The sequence below is a fragment of the Eurosta solidaginis genome, chromosome 5, assembly GCF_040869045.1.
Source record: "Eurosta solidaginis isolate ZX-2024a chromosome 5, ASM4086904v1, whole genome shotgun sequence".
In the NCBI taxonomy this organism is placed as follows: Eukaryota; Metazoa; Arthropoda; class Insecta; order Diptera; family Tephritidae; genus Eurosta; species Eurosta solidaginis.
The window spans coordinates 204,168,575-204,189,541 of record NC_090323.1 but is presented as its reverse complement, the minus strand read 5'-3'; the positions used below and the strand labels follow the sequence as shown (position 1 = coordinate 204,189,541).

General features: G+C 37.7%; 1 protein-coding gene across 10 annotated transcripts in view; it reads right to left on the bottom strand.

Annotated features, from left to right (window-relative positions):
* Window positions 1-20,967, bottom strand: part of Gug (Grunge) — a 142,630-nt gene that overhangs the window by 17,699 nt on the left and 103,964 nt on the right. For all 10 annotated transcript variants that reach the window (XR_010953469.1, XR_010953471.1, XR_010953477.1 and 7 more), the window contains 6 exons: window positions 14,727-14,883; window positions 14,551-14,627; window positions 3,530-8,546; window positions 3,341-3,464; window positions 656-800; window positions 430-587 (listed from right to left, as the gene is read on the bottom strand). Coding sequence is in view for 1 of the 10 variants with exons in the window: in XM_067787629.1 (XP_067643730.1) it covers window positions 430-587; window positions 656-800; window positions 3,341-3,464; window positions 3,530-8,546; window positions 14,551-14,627; window positions 14,727-14,883 (5,678 nt within the window). In the remaining 9 variants the exon portion in view is untranslated. The remainder of the gene's footprint in view (window positions 1-429; window positions 588-655; window positions 801-3,340; window positions 3,465-3,529; window positions 8,547-14,550; window positions 14,628-14,726; window positions 14,884-20,967) is intronic.

Below are 20,967 nucleotides of genomic sequence, written 5' to 3'. Positions count from 1 at the left end.
GAAATATCTAAATAGCAATAAAGATAAAAATGAAATATAAATGTATGTGTTTAAAATATGTGGTAGTAACTAAAATGTTTACGTGTTTGCCAAACGAATTTTGTAGAAAACCAAAACATGAAAACTATTAAATTTTGAAAAAGTTATTGCCAAATCCACATTTTTGTTTTATTTTGAAACTCAGCGTAAAATAAAAAAATATATATATATATATATAAGGAAATGTTCGGATAAAACCGAACAATTTATACTCAGTGGTGAGTTTTAGCAACATACACACTTCATTCCGTTCAAAATAATTTACTTCATTTTAAACATTTTGCTTAGTGAAAATCTTATACTAAATGTTCGCCAGCACCACTGGATATACAGAAAAATAAAAGGAGTCCTTAAAATTCTCTTAATCAAATCTCCATTTGTCACACCCACCTAAATGCCACATGTGGTCTAGCATATTCGGATAATTGACGTAAAGCTGGTGTATCTGCATAGGGCGGTTTCAATTCAGCTTTCAATTTAGCCTGTTGTGCGGCTTGTTGAGCGGCTACTGCTTGTTGTTGTTGCTGTTGCTGCTGTTGTTGTTGTTGCTATGAAATATAAGTTGAATATGTTTGAAAGTGTTACATTTATAAAAAAAACAAAAATCAGCACTTACTTGACGGCGCTCACGCTCTTTTTCAGCCATTTTTCTGTCACGTTCTTCGCGCTTTCTCGCCAATTTCGAATCTGCTACGGGTTTAAATATCAAATCCGTTCGTGTGCATGAGTTATAATCACCACGATCGATATGACGTACGAAACTATAAAACAAAAAAAAAACAGTCTCATAAGAATTGTAAAATTGTTAAGCGGTGAATTTTAGTTCCATATAGATTATTTTGGATTTTCATAAAAGATAACAAAGCAAACAAAAATAAAAAATAAAAAGTGTGAACGAGTTATTTAAAACCCAAAAGAAGTTGTTTCGCTCAAACTAAAGGTGGACATAAATAAAATGTCAAACTAAACTAACAAACGAGAAACGGATTTTGGTCAAATCTTCTCTAATTAAATACGATGGCTTCATCGTCCTTTTGTATTTATATTAATTAATTATTATGTTAATTAATTATTAATAATTAAGAGATATATGAAAAAATTGACAATTTAAAAAGACATTTTCAATAAAAAAAAAATTGTCACAACTTAGAACAAATGATATAAAAAGTTACGAGAGAAGAAGCAATAAAAAAATGTTAATATTTTAAAAACTTTGTTTTTTTTTTTTAATTATAATACTAAAAAATTGAGTTTATGAGTTTATAAAAAATGTAAAATTTAAAAGTATAAAAAAACTTTAATTTTTCTCTCGCAGTTAAAAGATATCACAGTTCCGATAATTCAATGAAGATTACCTGATCCACTCCTCAGTCCCAGTCCATCTCTGGTCTATTTCTCGGAAAAAAGGATCATAAATACTAATATAGGCAAATTTATATACCAAATTTCAGGCAAATCGAATAGGACATATGTAAATAGGTATGTGGGTATTATTAATTCATGTCATTATTACTTTACATTTCATTGTGATATTACTTTAATTTTCATTGTGATATTCGATTTAGAAATAGACACATGAATTAATAATACCCACATAGCTAGCTCCCAGCAACAGCTTTCATTTGATATCCATATCACCCCCACATTCTATGGGTATCCGGGTCCACGTTTGAACAAAATCGACCGACGCATCTCTTCAAACACCGGCGACAAACTAACACACATTTTAGCCTTTCCTTTTATATATATAGATTTTTATTTTTCACACTTCACTATAATATTAAAACGAAATGCAGATATTCGTTGCTTTTAAAATTCGGCTTAAAAATTGCACATGGAGCAACTAAAGACTGTTCTGAATTAAAAAAAATGTCTAAATCGCGGGCCCCCTCAGAAACCCTGGGTGCGGGAGTAATACCCCCATCCCCCCTCCTCTCGACGGGCCTGGTGATGTGCTATACTTGATATAATTCGCTATAATATTTTTTATTGATAAGCACGTAGTTTAATTAAACACCAACCAATTACACGGAGGTATATCCGCACCACCTGACAATATGAGTGCCGGTGCGTATAAAAAATTGCAATAAAGTAATATTGCGACTATAAACTGAGATATAACCTATCCTATATTTCAAGTTAGATCAAACTACACACGGGGTGCAAAACAAATTCAAAATCGGTTCAGTAGTTTAGGAGTGCATCGCGGACAAACAATGTGACACGTGATTTTTATATATAAATATTAAAGATTAAGCAAAAAAACTGATAAAAATACACATAAAACTAAAAAAATTAAGACAAAAAATTCTTCAAACAAATTTTAAAAATACTTAAAAATAATTGAATTATTATTTTTGAAATGTTTAAAAAAAAAAAAATTAAGTTGTTACCTGTATAAAAATATAAAAAAAGTTTTAAGAAAAATAGTTTTCTTGAATATGATAGATTTTATTATTTATTAAAATATAAAAAATTCCGTGGTGCCTTTCATACGATTCAACAAACATTTTAAAATTCCTACAAAAATTTAAGTATCAAAAAGTTTAAAAAAATATTTAAGGAAAATATTAAATAAATGAATGGCAATTTTATAAGCATTAAAAAAACAACAAAAAACGGAACACAAACAGAAAAATACAAAAAAAATTCATAAAAATAATTAAACAAGAACAAATAAAAATAATAAAAACCAAACAACAAAACAAAGGGAACATTACTCAAAAAAAGCTTAAAAATATATATATATATAAAACACATAAAATTTTAATACACAAATTAAAAATGAGACAATTTTTTTATTGATTTGATATAATTTTGGTAGAAAATAAATTGTATTAAAATGAGCAATAAATAAATTTAATTAGCATAAAAAAAAGAAAATGAAATGAAAACACAAAGAACCCAAAAACCCAAAAAATACATAATATAAATAAGCAAGAATAAAAAAAAAAAAAAAAAAAAAAACAAAAAAACAAAAAAAAAAAACCAAAAACAAAAAAAAAACAAAAAAAAACGAAAAAAAAATATACAAAATAACATAAACAAAAAAATATATGTATATATATAAAAAGGCAAAAAAAAGCTAAAGAAAAAGCATTTTACTTAAAAAAAAGGGATTAAAAATATATAACCATATACAAAACAATTAATACATAAATTAAAAACAAACATTCTTTAAATTTCAATTTAAAAAAGGTGAAAAAATAAGAGAAACGAAAATTGTAAATGCAATTTTTATAAAAAAAAAATTTTTATATTTCTCTGAATTTAGGGGCTAGGTTACAACAGAAATTCTTACATGGCTGACTGCGAGCGATGACATTCAGTATCGTCCGGTTTGGCTTCAGGACTAGGACCACGCGGTATATTCTGCGTTGGGCTGGGAATTTCTGGCTCTGGATCGGGTTCAATATCGATTGGTACTACAAATAAAAATAATAAATATTAAATATATATTTAGACCTCATTTTCAATGCTTTCAACTTACATGGCTCCGTTGGATGGTGTGGCCCACCCAGATTAGCAGAATGTGCATGTGCGCGTAACGCATCCATATGCGATGTTGGCTTAAGACCCATTTGTTGACCATCTTGGAAAGGTGAAGAATGTTGCGGTGGTGGATAGCCGCCCAAATGCGCGCCCGGATAACCGGCTGGTGGAAGGCCAGTGGGTGTCGAATGTAAACTACCCGGCGGTCCGCCATTATTGTTGTTGCCCTGCGGCGTCTTTGGTGTTGACGGTTTGTTTTGTGCCTGTGCTTGTGCTTGGGCTTGTGCTTGAGCCTGTGCTTGGGCTTGCGCTTGTGCCTGTACTTGTTGATGATGTGCTTGAGCTTGTTGATGTGCTTGTGCTTGCGCCTGGGCTTGAGCTTGAGCTTGTACCTGCGCTTGCACCTGTGCATGTGCTTGAGCATGCGCTTGTGCTGCCGCCTGTTGTTGTTGATGTTGGTGCTGTTGTTGTTGCTGTTTTAGTTGATGTGCCGCGACTGCTTGCTTCTCAGCTGCGACAGCCGCTGCCAACGCTGGATCATCTGGCCGTGTTGGTGGTGGTCCAGGTAATCCAGGATGATGCGCACCCAATACGGAGGCAGGATCAAGTGGACCACCAGGTGGTGGCGGTTTCATATATGCTGCTGGAAAACCAGGACCATACGGACCATATCCATAATTGAATGGGTTATGATGATGCGGGGAGTAGAACATTGAGGGATGTAAAAGCGGATGGGGATACGGCGATTGACCGGGATGAACACCGATTTGTGGTATACCAGCACCTGGTGGAATCAATGGCAACGGCAGTGGCATTTGTGGATGTCGTATGACAGGCGGTGAGGCACCAGGTCGCAAATGTGGTGGCGGCGAGGTACCCAACACACGTTGATTCGGTTGTGGACAATACATTTTGCTCAACGGGCTGACCATTAGAGTGGAAGCGCTGGATACAGGTGGTGGTGTCATGTGCGGTGATTGTTGTCGTAAAAGCGCATGACGATCACGTTCCGCGACGGCTGCAGCTGCCGCCGAAAGTGCTGACGATGACGGATGATGGCTGAGTGGACTTTGCGGTACTGGATGTAGTGGACTCTGGCGACTCATGCTGCCCACACTAGAGGCAGGCGATGATGAGCGATGAGCAGCAGATGCACCAGGTGTACCGCTACCGCCTGGTCCGCCGCTGTTACAGCCGACATTTTGTGGTCCACAAGTATTAGAATTTGAACCTTGGATGCTAGGGCTGGCACGACTGAAGGCAGACGATGGCACAGTATTCGTACTTGATGCGCTGCTGGCTGACGTCGTTGTCGAAGACATACTAACGGCCACAGAGGAGTGTGGTGGTGCAGATGATGAATGCGGTGGCTGTGTATGTGTTGGTGGAGTACGTCTACTCAACGCAGACTCTGGAATACCAGTCAATGATGGTGGTCCAGCTAAGAGAGCAATTGGACCAGCGCCTGGACCCAACCCAGCCATTGAATGTGACAACATTGGATGGCCGGGATGACCAACCCCAGCAGCGACGGCAGCATGCGCTGGATGACCGGGTGGTAGATGCGCCAAATGTGGATGTATGGGCATTGGATGCCCAATAAGTCCTGGTGGTGGATTCCCTGGCATAGCAGTCAAAGGTGAACTACGATGCGCATGCGGTGATTGTTGCGGCGGCATGGAAGCCTGCGATGTAGGAGGGTCACGTTGTGGGCCAGACGAAGGACCACTATTAACGCTCAAACGCTCCTCATGCATGTTACGTTGCTGTGGTTGTTGCGCCGGTGATGGAGTGCGCACTGTGCTCGATTGCTGCGGCTGTGGTGGCATTTGGTGTGATGGCGGCGGTGGTCCACCACGTGGATCATGACCTTGTAATGTAAGCGGTATAGGCGCATTTGGATGCATACCAGCAGGCATGTCGGGATGCTGACGATGGAGTTGTTGCATATGACTTGGCGGGAGATGTTGGGGATGGAGATTTGAGGGTGCGTTTGTCGATAATGGCGGTGGTGCACCAACTGAAGTAGACGGCATTGATGATGCAACTGATGATTGAGGATGTGAACCTTGCACGTGATGGGAGTTGTTTGGTGAAGGCGTTAGATGTGGATGATGCATAGAATTAGGTTGTGGCGGACCGCTTGCGCCAGGTGGCAGGCCAGAATTAAGTTGTGTATGCGACGGTGGTCCGTGTGTTGAGACCAGATTTTGGGAATGCATGCCTGGCGGTAAGCCACCACCCGCTGGTGAGGGTAAATGAGGTGATGGATGCGGTGAATGAAATTGCTGCTGCTGTGACGAAGGTTGTGAACTACTATTGCTACCTTGACTATCTTGTCCGGGCGTGGAACGTGAAGAAGCATCAATTGGACTCTCTGATGGTGGATATTTCATGCCGCCCGGCTCTTGTGCGCCATATGGTGAACCTTTAACCAGATTCTCTGCAAAAGGTGAAGGTTTCATTGGACCACTTTCGTTTGAACCTTGTGGTGGTGGTGGATATTTCAAATCTTGCGGTGGTCCATACTTGACTAACATAGGATCACCATATTTCAGCATTAAGCTCGACTCAAAAGCGGAACGCGCCAATGGATGTTGCACCTCATGCTGATAATGTGGTTTGGGCATAGCAATTCCGGGTGGCGGTGTAGCACCAGGAGGTACACCATGTGTTGATTGTGGTTGCGGTGGTGGTGGTGTGCCACCAACATATTTTAAAGCAGTCGTCTCGTTGGGTTGTCCGGTAGGAGGCGCATATTTCCCCTCAGCATTGGGTAGGGAGTAAATATTTGCACCTTTCATATCAGCCAACTTTATCGGCTCACCGTGGAAACCTTTAGGCGGCTGCTGTTGATGCAGTTGCAATTCGGCCGGATATTTACCTGATTGTTCCATCGCAAATTTCATATCATATTTACCCGCGGCCGCTGCCGCTGCTGCTGCTGCTGCTGCTTGCATTTCTTGTACTGTGCTATATTTCATGGCATGCTCCAGCGGTGGCGGTGGATATTTAATATCTTGCATTGCAAATTTACCACCCTCATATTTGATGCCAGCAGCGGCTGCAGCAACTGCGGCAGCCGAGTCATTGTACTTCATTTCCATATCACCAGGATATTTGTGTGTTGGGGGTGGTCCACCTAATAATGGCATGCCAGATGGCGGTGGTCCCGCGTTGTTGTTGTCATTACCCGACATCGACGATTGCTGCTGCGACGGTGGTGGGCCATACTTGAGCTGCCCATCTAAAATGTAGCCAGGAGGTGGTCCAGGCGGACCAAGATGCATATGCATATGTTGCGGCTGTGGAGGTGGCACTTCAGTGCCCCCGACTACGTCATTTGCTGCGTTGGGAGCCATGGGTGTTGGTGGCATTCCAATATTGCCACCACTTTTACATTCTTCATTTTTAATCTCTACTTTTACTTTGAGATCTTGCGGTTCATTACTGTTCTGATTGCAAGTTGCATCCATGGAATCGTCAAGTGGTTCCTTCTTTATGAAAACAGTAGTTTCCTGCATACTTGTGGTGTTTGTGTTATTATTCGGCGGCATTTGCTGTTGTTGCTGCATTGACTCTTGCTTCATATTAGCGATCTTCTTAATCATCTCCTGATGTTGCTCCTTTGCTGCTAAATCGGCTTTGCTGGAGTTTTCTGGCAGCTCCATCTTCTCCAAAGGATCTTTGCCTCCAGCAGCCAACAATTCGCCACCACGTCCGATGGACGCATTTAGTGCCTCGACGGTTGCTATGGTTGGTACCTTCATTGGTAATGCTGTAGGTGGTAAGGGTGGGAGTGCGCTAATCACATTCAAGCTTTCATCCTTTATAGCAACCAGCTGATCTTTTGTGCCACCATTTGTATTCTCCACAGGATTTGGTGGTACAATTGGCTTTGGCCCACTTACAGGTGCTTGTATATTCGTTTCTTCATCATCGTTCTTGATAGTCTCTTTAGTGTCTTCAGCTGGCTTTTCCGATTTTTCATTTGTATCCGCCTTTGAATCACCATCTGCAGCACCACTATCCTCTTTACCGACGCCACCACCTGAGCTACTGTCTTTGCCCTCCTTCAAAGATTGTTCAACTGTATCAGTGGTATTCGATTCTGCATCGTCCAATACTGAATCAGGTCGACTATCAGAGTTCATACTCTCCTCCGCGGGACTATCGGGACGTTTACGTTTGGCACTATCTTTACTAAGACTGCCTTCATCGGTAACATCACCACTACCCCCACCACTGCCACTGCCAGAACCTGCGCTACCATCTGCATCGGTACGCTTCCTCTTGTTAGGCGTATCCTGCTTACCGCCTTTACGCTTATTCGCCGCCACCGTCGTTGTGGTATTAATGTTTTCGTTTATATTTGCACCTTTTGTTGGTGTCTTTGGACTATCTACACCTGTTACAGTATCTGGAGTTTCTGTTCCACGTTTAGGTCGTTTACCATTCGATACTTGCTGTTGTTGCGTTGTTTGATCTTTTGTATTATTATTTTGTTGTTGTTTATTACGTGTCCTCATTCTCGATGGTGATTCATCCCTTTTATTTGTTAGGCTTGAATCGCTGTCGCACTCGCTGATATCGTCCTCGGTTAGAGAACTATTCTCCTCCTTGGAGACAATGGGCGACGAGCGCGTCGAATCTGCCGCCGCTGACGCCGTCGTCGCCGTTTGTGGTTCCGGTGTATCCTCCTTTTTCGGAGGTGTATTACTAGCGCGTGTGACACGATTGCGACGCAAAGCACTTTGCCGGCGTCGACGATGCGGCCTATTATTATTGGCTCCTGGTGTCTTTTTCCACAAATAATAAAATTCAACCAATTCCGGTGTCTCTTTGTGCGGTAATAAATCTTTATGTATACGAAAGAAATTCTTTCCGAATTGCCGTAAGCCCTTAATGAATTTTTTTGTTTCGTCCTCTGTCCACTTTTTATCAATGCCCTTAGAAACTGGACACTTAACGAGTGCTTGAAGTGCTTTGCCTGGATCGTAACCAGAATCGTGTAACTGCAGAATATATAGAAAGTACAATTATATAATTAAGTTTATTTTCTGAGAGGCTGGATAACTGATGTATTTTGGAACGATTTTCCTAATCCTTAGTCAAACGTTCACTGAAGATGGCACAACGCCAAAAACGGCTCTTCTTCAATTTAGGAAGATTTAAAGAAAGTCGCTCCAATATATACCTTTTACTATTCAAATTATAAGAGCAAATATAAGTATTTCGTTAACAAGTGAAAAAAGGCACTGAAGATGGCAAGACAACGAAACCTGTTTGTTGTTGTTAAAACCTTTTTGTGTTTGCTATAAGAGGAAATATGAGTTATTCGAAAAAACTTCGGAAGCAACTAAGTCACCACAAAATACATTGGCTAAGTTTATCTGCAGAGGCTCCATATTCACCGATTCCTGCAAACGATTTCGGATCGGCTTTGGCTAAAACGAAAGGCATTCAGAAATTTTCCCAGTTCGTTTCTTCAGTTTAGAAAATCTTTCCCTTTTTTCATATAGGATGAATCATATCCCCTTTTCTAAGACTGGCCTTGACCCTGGTTCCCTTTTGCAGATTTGAGGAAGCTGAAGCCTATTATGTTAAAACAAACGAGTTCATTTTCGATAGGGTTCACAACTTCTGCAAGACTTTGCTCGCCTAGCGCTCATTTCCAGATAATCGTTCAAAACAGCACGCTGGTAATCAGAAATATTCCCCATACCAGGAATGCTATAAGTCACCATATATCAGTTTCAAATACCTATCAAGGCTCATTCCATAACCCCAGACAGGGCATCTTGAAACACCAAACACCGAATTGTGCTACAGAGAACTTCGTAATTGTTTAACAATCGATTGAAGAGCCATTCTATCAGAAGTAAGCCAGCCAGCAGCAAATGAAGGTTGTGATTGTGATGTTGTACCGTTGGCTTGGACCGCGCGCTGTGGCGGACCCAATACAACTCAAAACATTCTGTTTTATTCTGCCTGATACGATTAATTTGTTATTGGGAGAAGAAAGGAGCCAAAGTAATTTCACGGACGGAGTTGGAATGAAAAACTTTTCCGAAAAAAAAATCTCCTCTGGTAGATGTCGTTAGAAGTTGGCATAAAAACTAGGACCTACGATTTTTAAGTTTTCTTGACGGTATATCGCGCAAATTGTTTTTTAATGTTATACATCAGGATTTAAAACTTAACATTTCATTAAACTAAAAATTTCGATCTTTTTCATGACCCAAATATCAAACATTATTGGCCTAGGTAGAATACTCACTGGAGATGATTCCGAAAATAGTTCAGAATTCCAAAATAATCCCGATATGATTCGTAGAAGAATCACAAAAGATGGTCTCGAAATTAACACGAAAAAAAATGATCGCAAGATGGTCCCAAAATCATTCCGAAATATGTCCGAAATGATGCCTAAAGTAGTACCGAAGTAATCTGAAGAAAGTCCCGAAAAGACCCAAATATCCCGAATATAGTCCCAAAATTATACGAAACAACACCGTATCTCACCAAAAAGTTCCAAAATAGTAGCGAAGCGATAATGACCACAATCTCGAAATGTTCCAGAGATAGTTACAAAATTATGACAGAATAGTCCCGAAACAATTCGAAGTTGTTGCGAAATGTTTTCGAAATTATATTGAAGGCAATCCCAATAATCGAAATCACTAAAAAAACAATTCCGAAGTGATCCAGATAATATCCTAATAGTACCGATATCATTCTTAAAACAATCCCGAAATGGTCTGAAGATTGTTCTGAAATAGTTTTAAATGATCTCAAATCAATCCAAAAATGATGCCATATAGTCCCTAAATAATCTGAAAGCAATTCAGGCATTTTACGCAAATAATCAAAAAAGATAGTATCATCATTGTTCCAAAATACCCTACTCACTTCCCAAAACTGTCTAGTAAAACTGTCACCTTTACGACCCACATACGAAAATGTATTACTCTTGGTAAAATAGATTAAAAAGACTTCTAACGAATATGTTCACAGGAGACGGGTGACACTGTCCACTTTACCGAAACTTCTTAAAAGCTGATCCATATAAGCTCCATAAAAGCAATATTAACGCTCTAGCTCAATATACATGATTTAGATCAATTAAGTGAGGTTAGTTTGAGCTGACCGATTCGTGAGGACCTCACGTAGATTGAATGAGGATATTAGCACTCCATCGTTTCCTCCTCTAACCCGCATTTCACATACATGCTATCACTGACTTGCCATAATTTAAAAGTATATTTGACGCCAGAGGGCTGTGTCAAGTCAGAATACTCATCCTGAGCCTACTGTCTTCTTTCTAATGCTAAGAGTTACTTTGTTGGTTTAAGTTTGTATGACCTGCACACGATCTTCGAGCCTTTGCAGCTCCACGCCTGGTCTCACGCCTTCACTGCTTGGTCGATCATGTGCCACTGTGTCAATTTCGCCCAATCTGATTGGGACGTCTACGGTACAAACTTCGAAGGGTGCGGCCTTTTAGCTAGCTTATCCGCTTTTTCATTTCTATCATTTTCATATGCCCAGAGACCCAATATAGTTGTATAATTCTCGCTGTCCCGATTCTTTCTAGGGATTGTTAACACTCCAACACACTTTTAAATATTTTTCAATGAAAGATAATTGACGATGCTGCAGTTAAAGCTATTTTCATTCAGGGTTTTTACTGCTTTGGTTAATGCTACTTCTTCCATTTAAAAAACACAGCTTGTAGGATGTTTTTGTTTCTGGATCAGCGCAGTATACCTCAGACCCTACTTCTTTCATTACTTTGAAATCATCAGTAGTCTGTTTGTCCAGTATTTGGTCGCATGGTCTGCGCTCCAGCTGTCCCGAGACATTAAGTATCGGCGCAGTTGTTAACGCCATGATCTTCGCCACCAAAAATGACATGTGCAGAATGGTAAACAGTGCAGCCGTCACGTCAGGGTTGTTTTTAGGGCAACCGTTGTTATAATGAAATAATTGGCTATGTATGCGCCACAGTATATGCCAAATCGTCCGTCCAAAAATGTTTATACCCAGCTGTACTTGTACACAGGGTATTATAACTTTGATTGGATTACGATTGGTTGTACAGGTATAAAGGAATCGAGATAGATATAGCCTTCCATATATCAAAATCATCGTGTTCGAAAACAAATTTGATTGAGCCATGTCCGTCCGTCCGTCTGTCCGTTAACACGATAACTTCAGTAAATATTGAGATATCTTCACAAATTTGGTAAGCGAGCTTATCTGGACCCAGAATAGATTGGTATTGAAAATGAGCGAAATCGGATGATAACCACGCCCACTTTTTTATATATATAACATTTTGGAAAACACAAAAAACTGATTATTTAGTAAATAAAACACCTAGAATGTTGAAATTTTACTTGTGGATTGATATTGAGACTCTTGATAAAAATTTGAAAACATTTTTTTAAAATGGGCGTGGCACCGCACACTTATAAAATCAATTGTACAAATATTATTAATCATAAATCAAAAATCGTTAAACCCATCGTAACAAAATTCGGCAGAGAGGTTGCCTTTGCTATAAGGAATGCTTTGAAGAAAAATTAACGAAATCGGTTAAGGGCCACATCCACTTTTATATAAAGCCTAGCTTTACCAGGCGTACCCCTGCAGAAATCGTTGGATCATGTGGTCCACTGGAGTACTTACATTTATACTCTACAGTAATTCAGCAATGGACCAACTCATGTTTCTACACGAACATATTGTAAGCCGATCATTGCTCGTTTTTAGCGATTGTAATCACTACACGATGTTTATTGGACTGTGGGTACTCCATGGCTTACTCTGATGTAATGCGGAGCTGGAGTATATGGTCCAGTCCTAGGACATCGCAATGTTAATTGGACCATATTTTTTGTATGAATTGTGGTTAATTTTGGAGCACTCGCTTGGTCCATAGCGAGTACTCCATACATGCATGCATGGAGTACTCGCGATTTTTGCAGGGACGTTGTAACGCCCGAGATAGAATGAATGTTGCGTTATTTTTTCTGTTTTGTTTTCTGGTAATTTAATTTATTGTTCTGTAAATTGAATTGAATTTTGTACGCATATTTGGTGACATTTTCGTTTAAAACATTTTATTATTGTATCTTATTGTAATGCAACTGGATACATAATATTTTTGGTTTTTTCGTTCGGTGCAAAGATAAGCAAATTTTTTGGTTTTCCAACTCTAGAGCAAGCAACATATAGCTGGTCATGGGAATAGCACGGACTCTCTAAATTTAAGCATGCAATAGTAAGCGATTGTCCTTGTGCTGGCAAAAGCAAGGCGTACAGGAAACTGTAAGCGCTTAAAATTGAATGGCAAATCTGTAGGAATGATTGGGATCCGTGGTATGATCACATATTCACCTTTGCTTTTACCGCTTATGATTGTTGCTTCGATTAAAGTCGGTATTAATTTCTAAACGCAAAGTCCATTTGTACAATTTTGGTGGGTTTAAATTCCGAAGAAGCATGATTGGTGAGCCAATTTTCAAAGTTGATATATGCGCAGGCATTCCAGGTGGTTCTAAATAGTTTAGAAATTCAATTGGATAATTCACAATTTTATCTTCATCTGTAACTGTGTCGATCGATTTATATTTCGTCGCTTCACCAGGAAATTGGTTTTGAATGTGGTCATTGATTTTGTTAACATGATCATTTTTGGGAGCGAAGATAGTTCGTTCGCATAGCCAAAAAACAAAAACAATTAAATTTAAAATTCTTAATTCTGAAATATGAAAAACTTTCGTGTTGATCGAAGGAACCTACAGCCAAAATTTGGTGATGATTGATGTATGGGAAACACGTTTTCATAGGGAACACACACACAGAATTTGATTTTATATATATAGATAGATGTAGATAGACTGAGCTAACAAATTTTTTTATCGGCGGCAGATTACTAAACGTCCAAAAGGCATAACAGCCAAACTCAACAATGCAGTCAAACTTTAAGTGTTAAAATAACTTAAGTTTGTACGGCAGTCATAGTTCTGAAAAATCCCATTTGTAGGGAAGCTGCCACGCCCCCTTTCTCCATTCCACATTTTACTGGAGGTGTTAGGACTTAACGTCATATAGCTCCTTACCACTTTTCATTATCCTACCATTACTGCATCAAGAGATATGCAGTATGATATATTCCATTTGTATGAGAGGTGCCACGCCCCGTTTTCCCAATCCCACATTTTCTTGGTGGTGTTAGGGATTGACCTCATATAACTCCTTACTGAATTTCAACGTTCTGGCATGTATACCTTCAAAGTTATGCAGTACCAAAGATACCATTTGTATGGGAGGTGCCACGCCCCTTTTATATATCGAACTTATTTTTAGCCTAAAACCTTCCCGTTGATCGAAAGAACCTATAACGAAAATTTGGTGATGATTGAAGTGTGGGAAATTCCTTTTTCATAGCGAACATACGCACATACACAGAATTTGATTTTTATATTCTTATGGCTAAACCGATTCGTGATTTCAAAAAAAAAACCATCATCTCTCCTTCATGTATCTTTCCGAAAAATTTCATGGCAATCTTTCTATCCGTTCTCGAGTTATGGAGTGACAATCAAAATGTACACTTCTTTTTATATATATAGTATAGTATATATAAAAATTTTTAAAAGGGTCGTGGACGAATAAAATAAGCTATATCTTTGCAAAAAAGAGCTTTATATCAATGGTCTTACATTTTCCAAGTAGATTTATAACAATAAATAGGAAAAACTTCAAATTTAAAAAAATGGGCGTGGTACCGCGCCTTTTATGAATAAGCAATTTTCTATGTTTCGGGAGCCGTAACTCGAAGAAAAATTAGTTCAGAATAGAGCCATGTGTATATGTATTATTGCGCTGCCTTGTAACATTATTAAGCACACAAAACAAACAACAACAGCATTTCAAGTGTACAGCTGACTTCCTTATTCGTTATTTATAACATTAAGAATAATAAAATAACACGGAAGTTTTACTTACAATATCCAAAGCGTTAATTGTTGTATCGTCACGACTAGCAGCTAAACAACCGTCTTCTAGTCCTCCATCACACATTCCTGAAATCAAAAAAAGAATGTTTTGTTTCACATGAACCAGTCAAACGTTATCCGTCCCTCTCTCTCTCTCTCTTTCCCTTTGTCACTTTTGTAATTTACCTTGAAATGCAGCCATAGAGCGCGCTGCACGCAAAAACATTAACAAATCCCCATCGGCCACAACGCCAGGACTCCATCTTGTTTCTTCTAATTCGCGTTCGTCGCACTCTTTGTCAACAGGGAAGCTTGAAATTGGATTATAATCGGGCAATTTTGCCTTTTGTTTTGCCATAAAATAATATTGTAAATTAGTCAAAAATTTTATGATTTTAAATTGAGTTAATTAAGAATTTTCGCTATTTTTTTTTTTAATTTTTATTTATTATGCATAATTATATATGTATCTATCTCATTTACACAACAACAGCAAAATACTCTACCATAACAAAATCTTTTTAATAATACCATTTTAAAAGTTATTAATACTCGTACTTATAATATGTACATATGTATGTATGTCACATATACATACATAACATACCCGCGTATACATGTCTATGTAGTTAATGAAATGAGTGATTAATGTTTGGGATGGTATTTGGGTGGAAAATCAAGAAAAAGAAACATAATAAGAGGATTCGCTCCGTTTTCCAAGTGTTCATGAATTTAACAAGAAAAGCTATCTCAGTGTCCACGAGTGGTGGTTGTTGGATTTCGGTGTAGCTCCAAATAAAGACATTAGCAGTACCCGACCCCAACATAAAAATATACGTTAATCTACCTGGTTGTCAACTGACTGAAAAACCCAAAGCCAAGTCTAAACGTTGCGGTAATTGCTGTCCCAATATAGACTATCTGAGCGGCTAAGAGACACAGTAGCACACGGATATTTTAGCATCTATGAGGTGGGTTTTGTCCAAGACCGAGGGAGCACTTAATTAATGAAAGGTTAAGTAAAATGTTCCAAAAACCCCCAGTGAACAAAAACACAGTATTTATGTGCTTAGACCGATATTGCGAGTAACTCGGAAGTTGCTGAACAACTCAGGCCGCCAAGGATCGCAGTAAACGGCGAGAAGGTTCGACACAATAACGTTTGCACTCCAGCTGGAACCAACGCCGACCATTGTGACGCGGCAGCGAAATACTATGCTTAATTGGTATTTCAGTGAAGTCAGCTGATGCTGGTTCGTTGTTGATCAGCTGACCCCTGCTTCTTGCAGAGTTGAATTTATTGTGGAGGTAGTATTATTGTAACTGTGCCTTACTCATCGATAAGCTGTTCATGAAACTGGCCCTGAGATAATTTTGGAACTCAAGATGCAACCGAAAAGCGCGAGCACAAAATGTATGCCGAGTACTTAAATAGGGGATAAATATCAAGAGATATTAAACGAAATACCTATATTTATGACAATGAACACTAGGTTTCACTTCCTGTTTATCATGTGATGCGCAACGATGGATGAAAACTTTAATGTGCTAAGTCCAAAACATAAGACGATCCCCTGAACTGCCAAATTCCTCAGAACCAGTATCCTTTTATCTAGATTGTGTGCGAAGGAGTACAGCCTACCGTCAGTGCGGTTTCAGACTTCTTAAACACAGGTCAAATTCTGAAACAAGACCGCGATAGACAAGTCGACACGTTTCATATTCTTGTCGGGGTTTCAGAGAAGAGAATTTGAGTTTGGGTTAAAAATTTTGTCCTTTACTACTGATAAGGGTCGGCTGACGTGTTTTATTAGGCGACAACCATGGTTAACGCACATTTATTATGAATGGTTATGTATACCTTTTCGATCTATGTATGTGCTCTTGTTATTCCGTTCCCTTTAAATTTTTTTTCTGAAACATCTTATCATTGGAGCCACACATCATGTTCTGGTATTTGTTCCATAGTTTTGTAAACGGTTTGATTTGACTACGTCGTATTTTCGAGATAGCCTCACCGTTTAGAAATAATTGCTCTCTTCAATCAAGACTAAACGAATTCCCGTATTTTGTACGAACCAAATTCATTGTCATGCCAAGCTTAAGCCAGCGGACACGTCTCATGTTTCTTATGTTAGTATGTAAATGGTAATATCAATCGACGTCAGCTTAGCACAACAAACCGAACGATAGGTTAAATGACTTTATTATGTTACTAATTGTCAATTATTCTAAGCCAATTATCGGGGAGAAAATAATAGTATGCGTATATGTTTGTATGTACAGCTGCGAAAAGAAAAATAGCAGTCTCAATTTTTATCAAATTCGTCAAATAAATGCATTCTTTTTTATTTTCGATGTCTTATGAAAAACTTGCATAAATTTTGAAACCGAAACTATGCCAACGAATTTCAAGAAAATTTTCGAAATAAATTTTACGAAAATTTCGAACCTTTTCTTTGGAGTTCTGTGAACTTTTTATACTCAGCTGAGCAGAGTTCACAGAGTATATTAATTTTGTTCGCATAACGGTACCCCGTAACGGCATGAACTAATCGAGATAGATATAGAATTTTATATATCAAAAGGATCTAGGCGGAAAAAAGAAATTAATTTATCCATGTACGTCCGCCCGTCCGTCCTTCCGTCTGTCCGTAAACACGATAACTTGAGTAAATTTTAAGGTATCTTAATGAAATTTGGTATGTAAGTTCCTGGGCACTCATCTCAGATCGCTATTTAAAATGAAATGAAATCGCCCACTTTTTCGATATCGAAAATTTCGAAAAGCCGAAAAAGTGCGATAATTCATTAATAAAGGCGGATAAAGCGATGAAACTCGGTAGGTGGGTTAACCTTATGACGCAGAATAGAAAATTGGTAAAATTTTGTACAATGGGCGTGGCACGGCCTACTTTTAAAAGAAAGTAATTTAAAAGTTTTGCCAGCTGTAATTTGGCAGCTGAGTATGTAATGTTCACCCGAACATAGCCTTCCTTACTTGTTTGAGTTTACAGTTTTGTAACCCAGGCAATTTTAGTCTAAAAAAGTACAAGTTATAGGTCTGTCAAAATACGCCTTGATTTTTGACAAATTTCGTTTGGCCTTTATTGATTTTTACCATTTTTTTTACGAAGAGAGTTTCTGATTTTCTTTAGAAAAACAAAAATTGTCAAAAATCAAGACGTATTTTGAGAGACCTATAACTTGTACTTTTTTGAGTGGGCTACAAAACTACATATATACACAAAAAAGGTTAAGGAACTTAAAAAAAATGTACACAATTTTCCTAAAACTTTCTCGGATTTTCGAATTTTTTAGAAATTGTTCTTGAGATTGGTTTGCATAGTTCCAATAAAAAAGTCGTAGAATTTTTTGATAAAATATCGATAGTAAAAAGAGTTTCAACTGCCGAAATTGTTGCTATTTTTCTGTTCGCTGTTGTATGTATTGTATATGAATGTATGTATGTATGTATGTTTGTAAGTGCTACATTACTAATGAGATGCTTAACTTAAGATAAATAAACAAATAATATTAAATTAAATATAATTACAAAAGCAAAAGCTAAATAATAATAAATTTAAATGCTGTCAGTCAACAAATAATATAGCAATGCTGATTATAAGCTTTGTTCTACTTGATGATTATCTATAGAATTTCATCTCAAACGTGCTAATATTTTAGAAAATATAGCAAATAATAATTAAACACTTGTGCATATATGTATATAAGTTGACACCATAGTTGGGGGTAGTGCACTGACTTTTGATTGCATTACACCTTCATTGGCACTATATTGTAAAAATTTGAGTGCGCACTATTTTTAACACGCTTATATTAGCTTCACTTATATGTATGCATGATTAAACTCTCTTAGGCTATGCGCGCAAAGGAGAGTTAGAGTCATCTAGCGGCAATTAATGAAGACTTGCGGCAGTGGCTAAATAACTCGCTACAAAACGAGTTGTGCTTAATAGCGGATACACGAACCTATGTGATATGGTGCTATCAACATCAAATATCTAAGTGGATTGTAGATACTAAAACGGCACCATATTTGCGTGTTTTTCAGTTTTTCTAAACTATATTTGTTATCACTATGGTGACAGCACAATCACCTTTCCCCACTACCACTAAATACCGATATATTTTAAAACGTATATGTGGAATGGCAGAAACCTTGGAAAAGGCGCTTCCCATCTGTAGTAGATCCACAAGATTCGCCTAGGGCGGACACAAGGAGAAGCACCAGCTGATGGATATTTTCGAAACCAGAAACTTCAACTAAGAAACTACTGGAAAAATAATTGTTTTCATTGCGGCAATGTTAAGCATTTATTTTTAAGCTATTGCATAGATTTTATCGCGGGCTTGGCGACTTAATCAAAAAAAACCGTAACGGATATTTGTCAAAAAAGGTTCGAAAAAGGTTCGGTGTTAGCAACAACCCAAATACATAAAATTGGATCTCTATCATAAAGTTAAAGTTAAAGTGGAAGTTAAAGTAAAAGTGAATGTTAAAGTTAAAGTTAAAGTGAATGTTAAAGTTAAAGTGAAAGTTAAAGTTAAAGTTAAGGTTAAAGTTAAAGCCAAAGTTAAAGTTAAAGTTAAAAATAAGGTTAAAGTTAAAGTGAATGTTAAAATTAAAGTGAAAGTTAAAAATAAAGTTAAAGTTAAAGTTTCTTATCGGTCACCACCCTTAAAAAGTGTAACTTGAATTAATATCAAAGACAAAACTTGAATTAATATCAAAGAAAACAAAATGTTGCATAAATATTATAATTGCATAATTTGATAATATGCAATAGCTTTACCGCGGCAGTCCCCGAGTGCCACACGTCCTTTTTTTTTTTACTATTTTTGACTGGTTGACTGGTATATTTATTTATACTCCTACGTGTTTCGAGTATTTATCTGAAATTAATTGTATCTCTTGGCTTTGCCAGAAAACCAACACCGTTTTTCAAAACAACATAGCAGCCACGAACGCTGAATGAAACTCACTAGTGAAGCTTTAATCGCTGTAATTAAATAAATACTTGCTTCGGGGTCACCTTCCCACGAATGTCAGAGATCTACCATGGATCTAGAGAATGACGATAATCCTCTCGATGGATCCTTCCCACGTTAGTAAAATTGTTTGTGAATTCTAGAACAAACCTGCTTCCGATAGACATGCATAGTCGGCACTGATACTCAGCGAATCTGGGAGCTGGAAGGATTCTCAGAGAGGGCATCCTTACTTTACTTCCGGTGGGAACATTCAATTATTATTATTATCCGCTTAAATTGCAGCTCTAGGGGAGCGTTAATACTATCATTACAAGTAGGAATGATTGGAAGAGCGGTGCAAGCTAACGGTATACAAATCTGCACCGACGGCTGTGAAATGTTTTCAGGTTTGAGTGCTGAAATATGTACGCATTCTCTAGATATATCTACGTCATTAAAACTGCCTTCATACTCTAGTGTGTTTCAGGCAGAAGTCCTCATTTGGCAAGTCTGTCCAAAGTTTTACAATTTTCACCATGACCAAAGTACGGCAAAACGAAGTTTCTTGGGTTAGTGCGATTTCCGAAAAATGAATGTACATTAGAATCCTCACCTTTCATCGGCCACTTTTCATTCACATCTCTAAGGTACCTCAAATAGAGCAGGATCCCTCGAGAGGATTATCGTGAGCCTCCAGATTCATGGTACATCTCTAAAAAAAAACGTGGGAAGATGACCCCGTTAAGTGGAGTCGCTGAGTCTCAGTGCCGACTATGCGTGTCTATCGGAACTACTTCAATTACTTTCAGATTTAATTCCTTTATCTCAATTTAAAATCTCTAGCACATCAATCATGATTAAGCTGAATTTCAACAGCACGTTTTATATCTAAAATATATATGTACCTACAGTACAAGTAACCAACTGACACTTTGACTTTAAATTGAATAATCTTATCGATTAACTTATTGGGCCACATAGTTCACTTATTCAACTTCTGTGTCTAAATAGATACAACAACGCTAAAACCAGTAAAATACCGACAATTAAATTTCAATTAACCCATATTTGTCGTGATCTATGTAAGCCCACATATTTACATGTTTACATGTGCGCTTTTAATTACAAATGAATTTATTTAAATATATGCTTATAAAAGCATCTAAATGCGATTATACGCTTAAAGCTAATTACAGTATCATAATCACGAGAAAATGCTAATTTAATTATAACAAATAAAAACAAAATCACAAAATGAAAACCACAAATAACATTACAATAATAATTGTAAAACAAATGAATTATGAAAGCGCAAACTCGACACAAAACAGCTAATCTCTGTATATGCACAAACAACAAAATACCACAAATACCAACAAATAAATAAAATACTTGTACATACAGTCAACCACAAGAGGAATGAGACAAACAC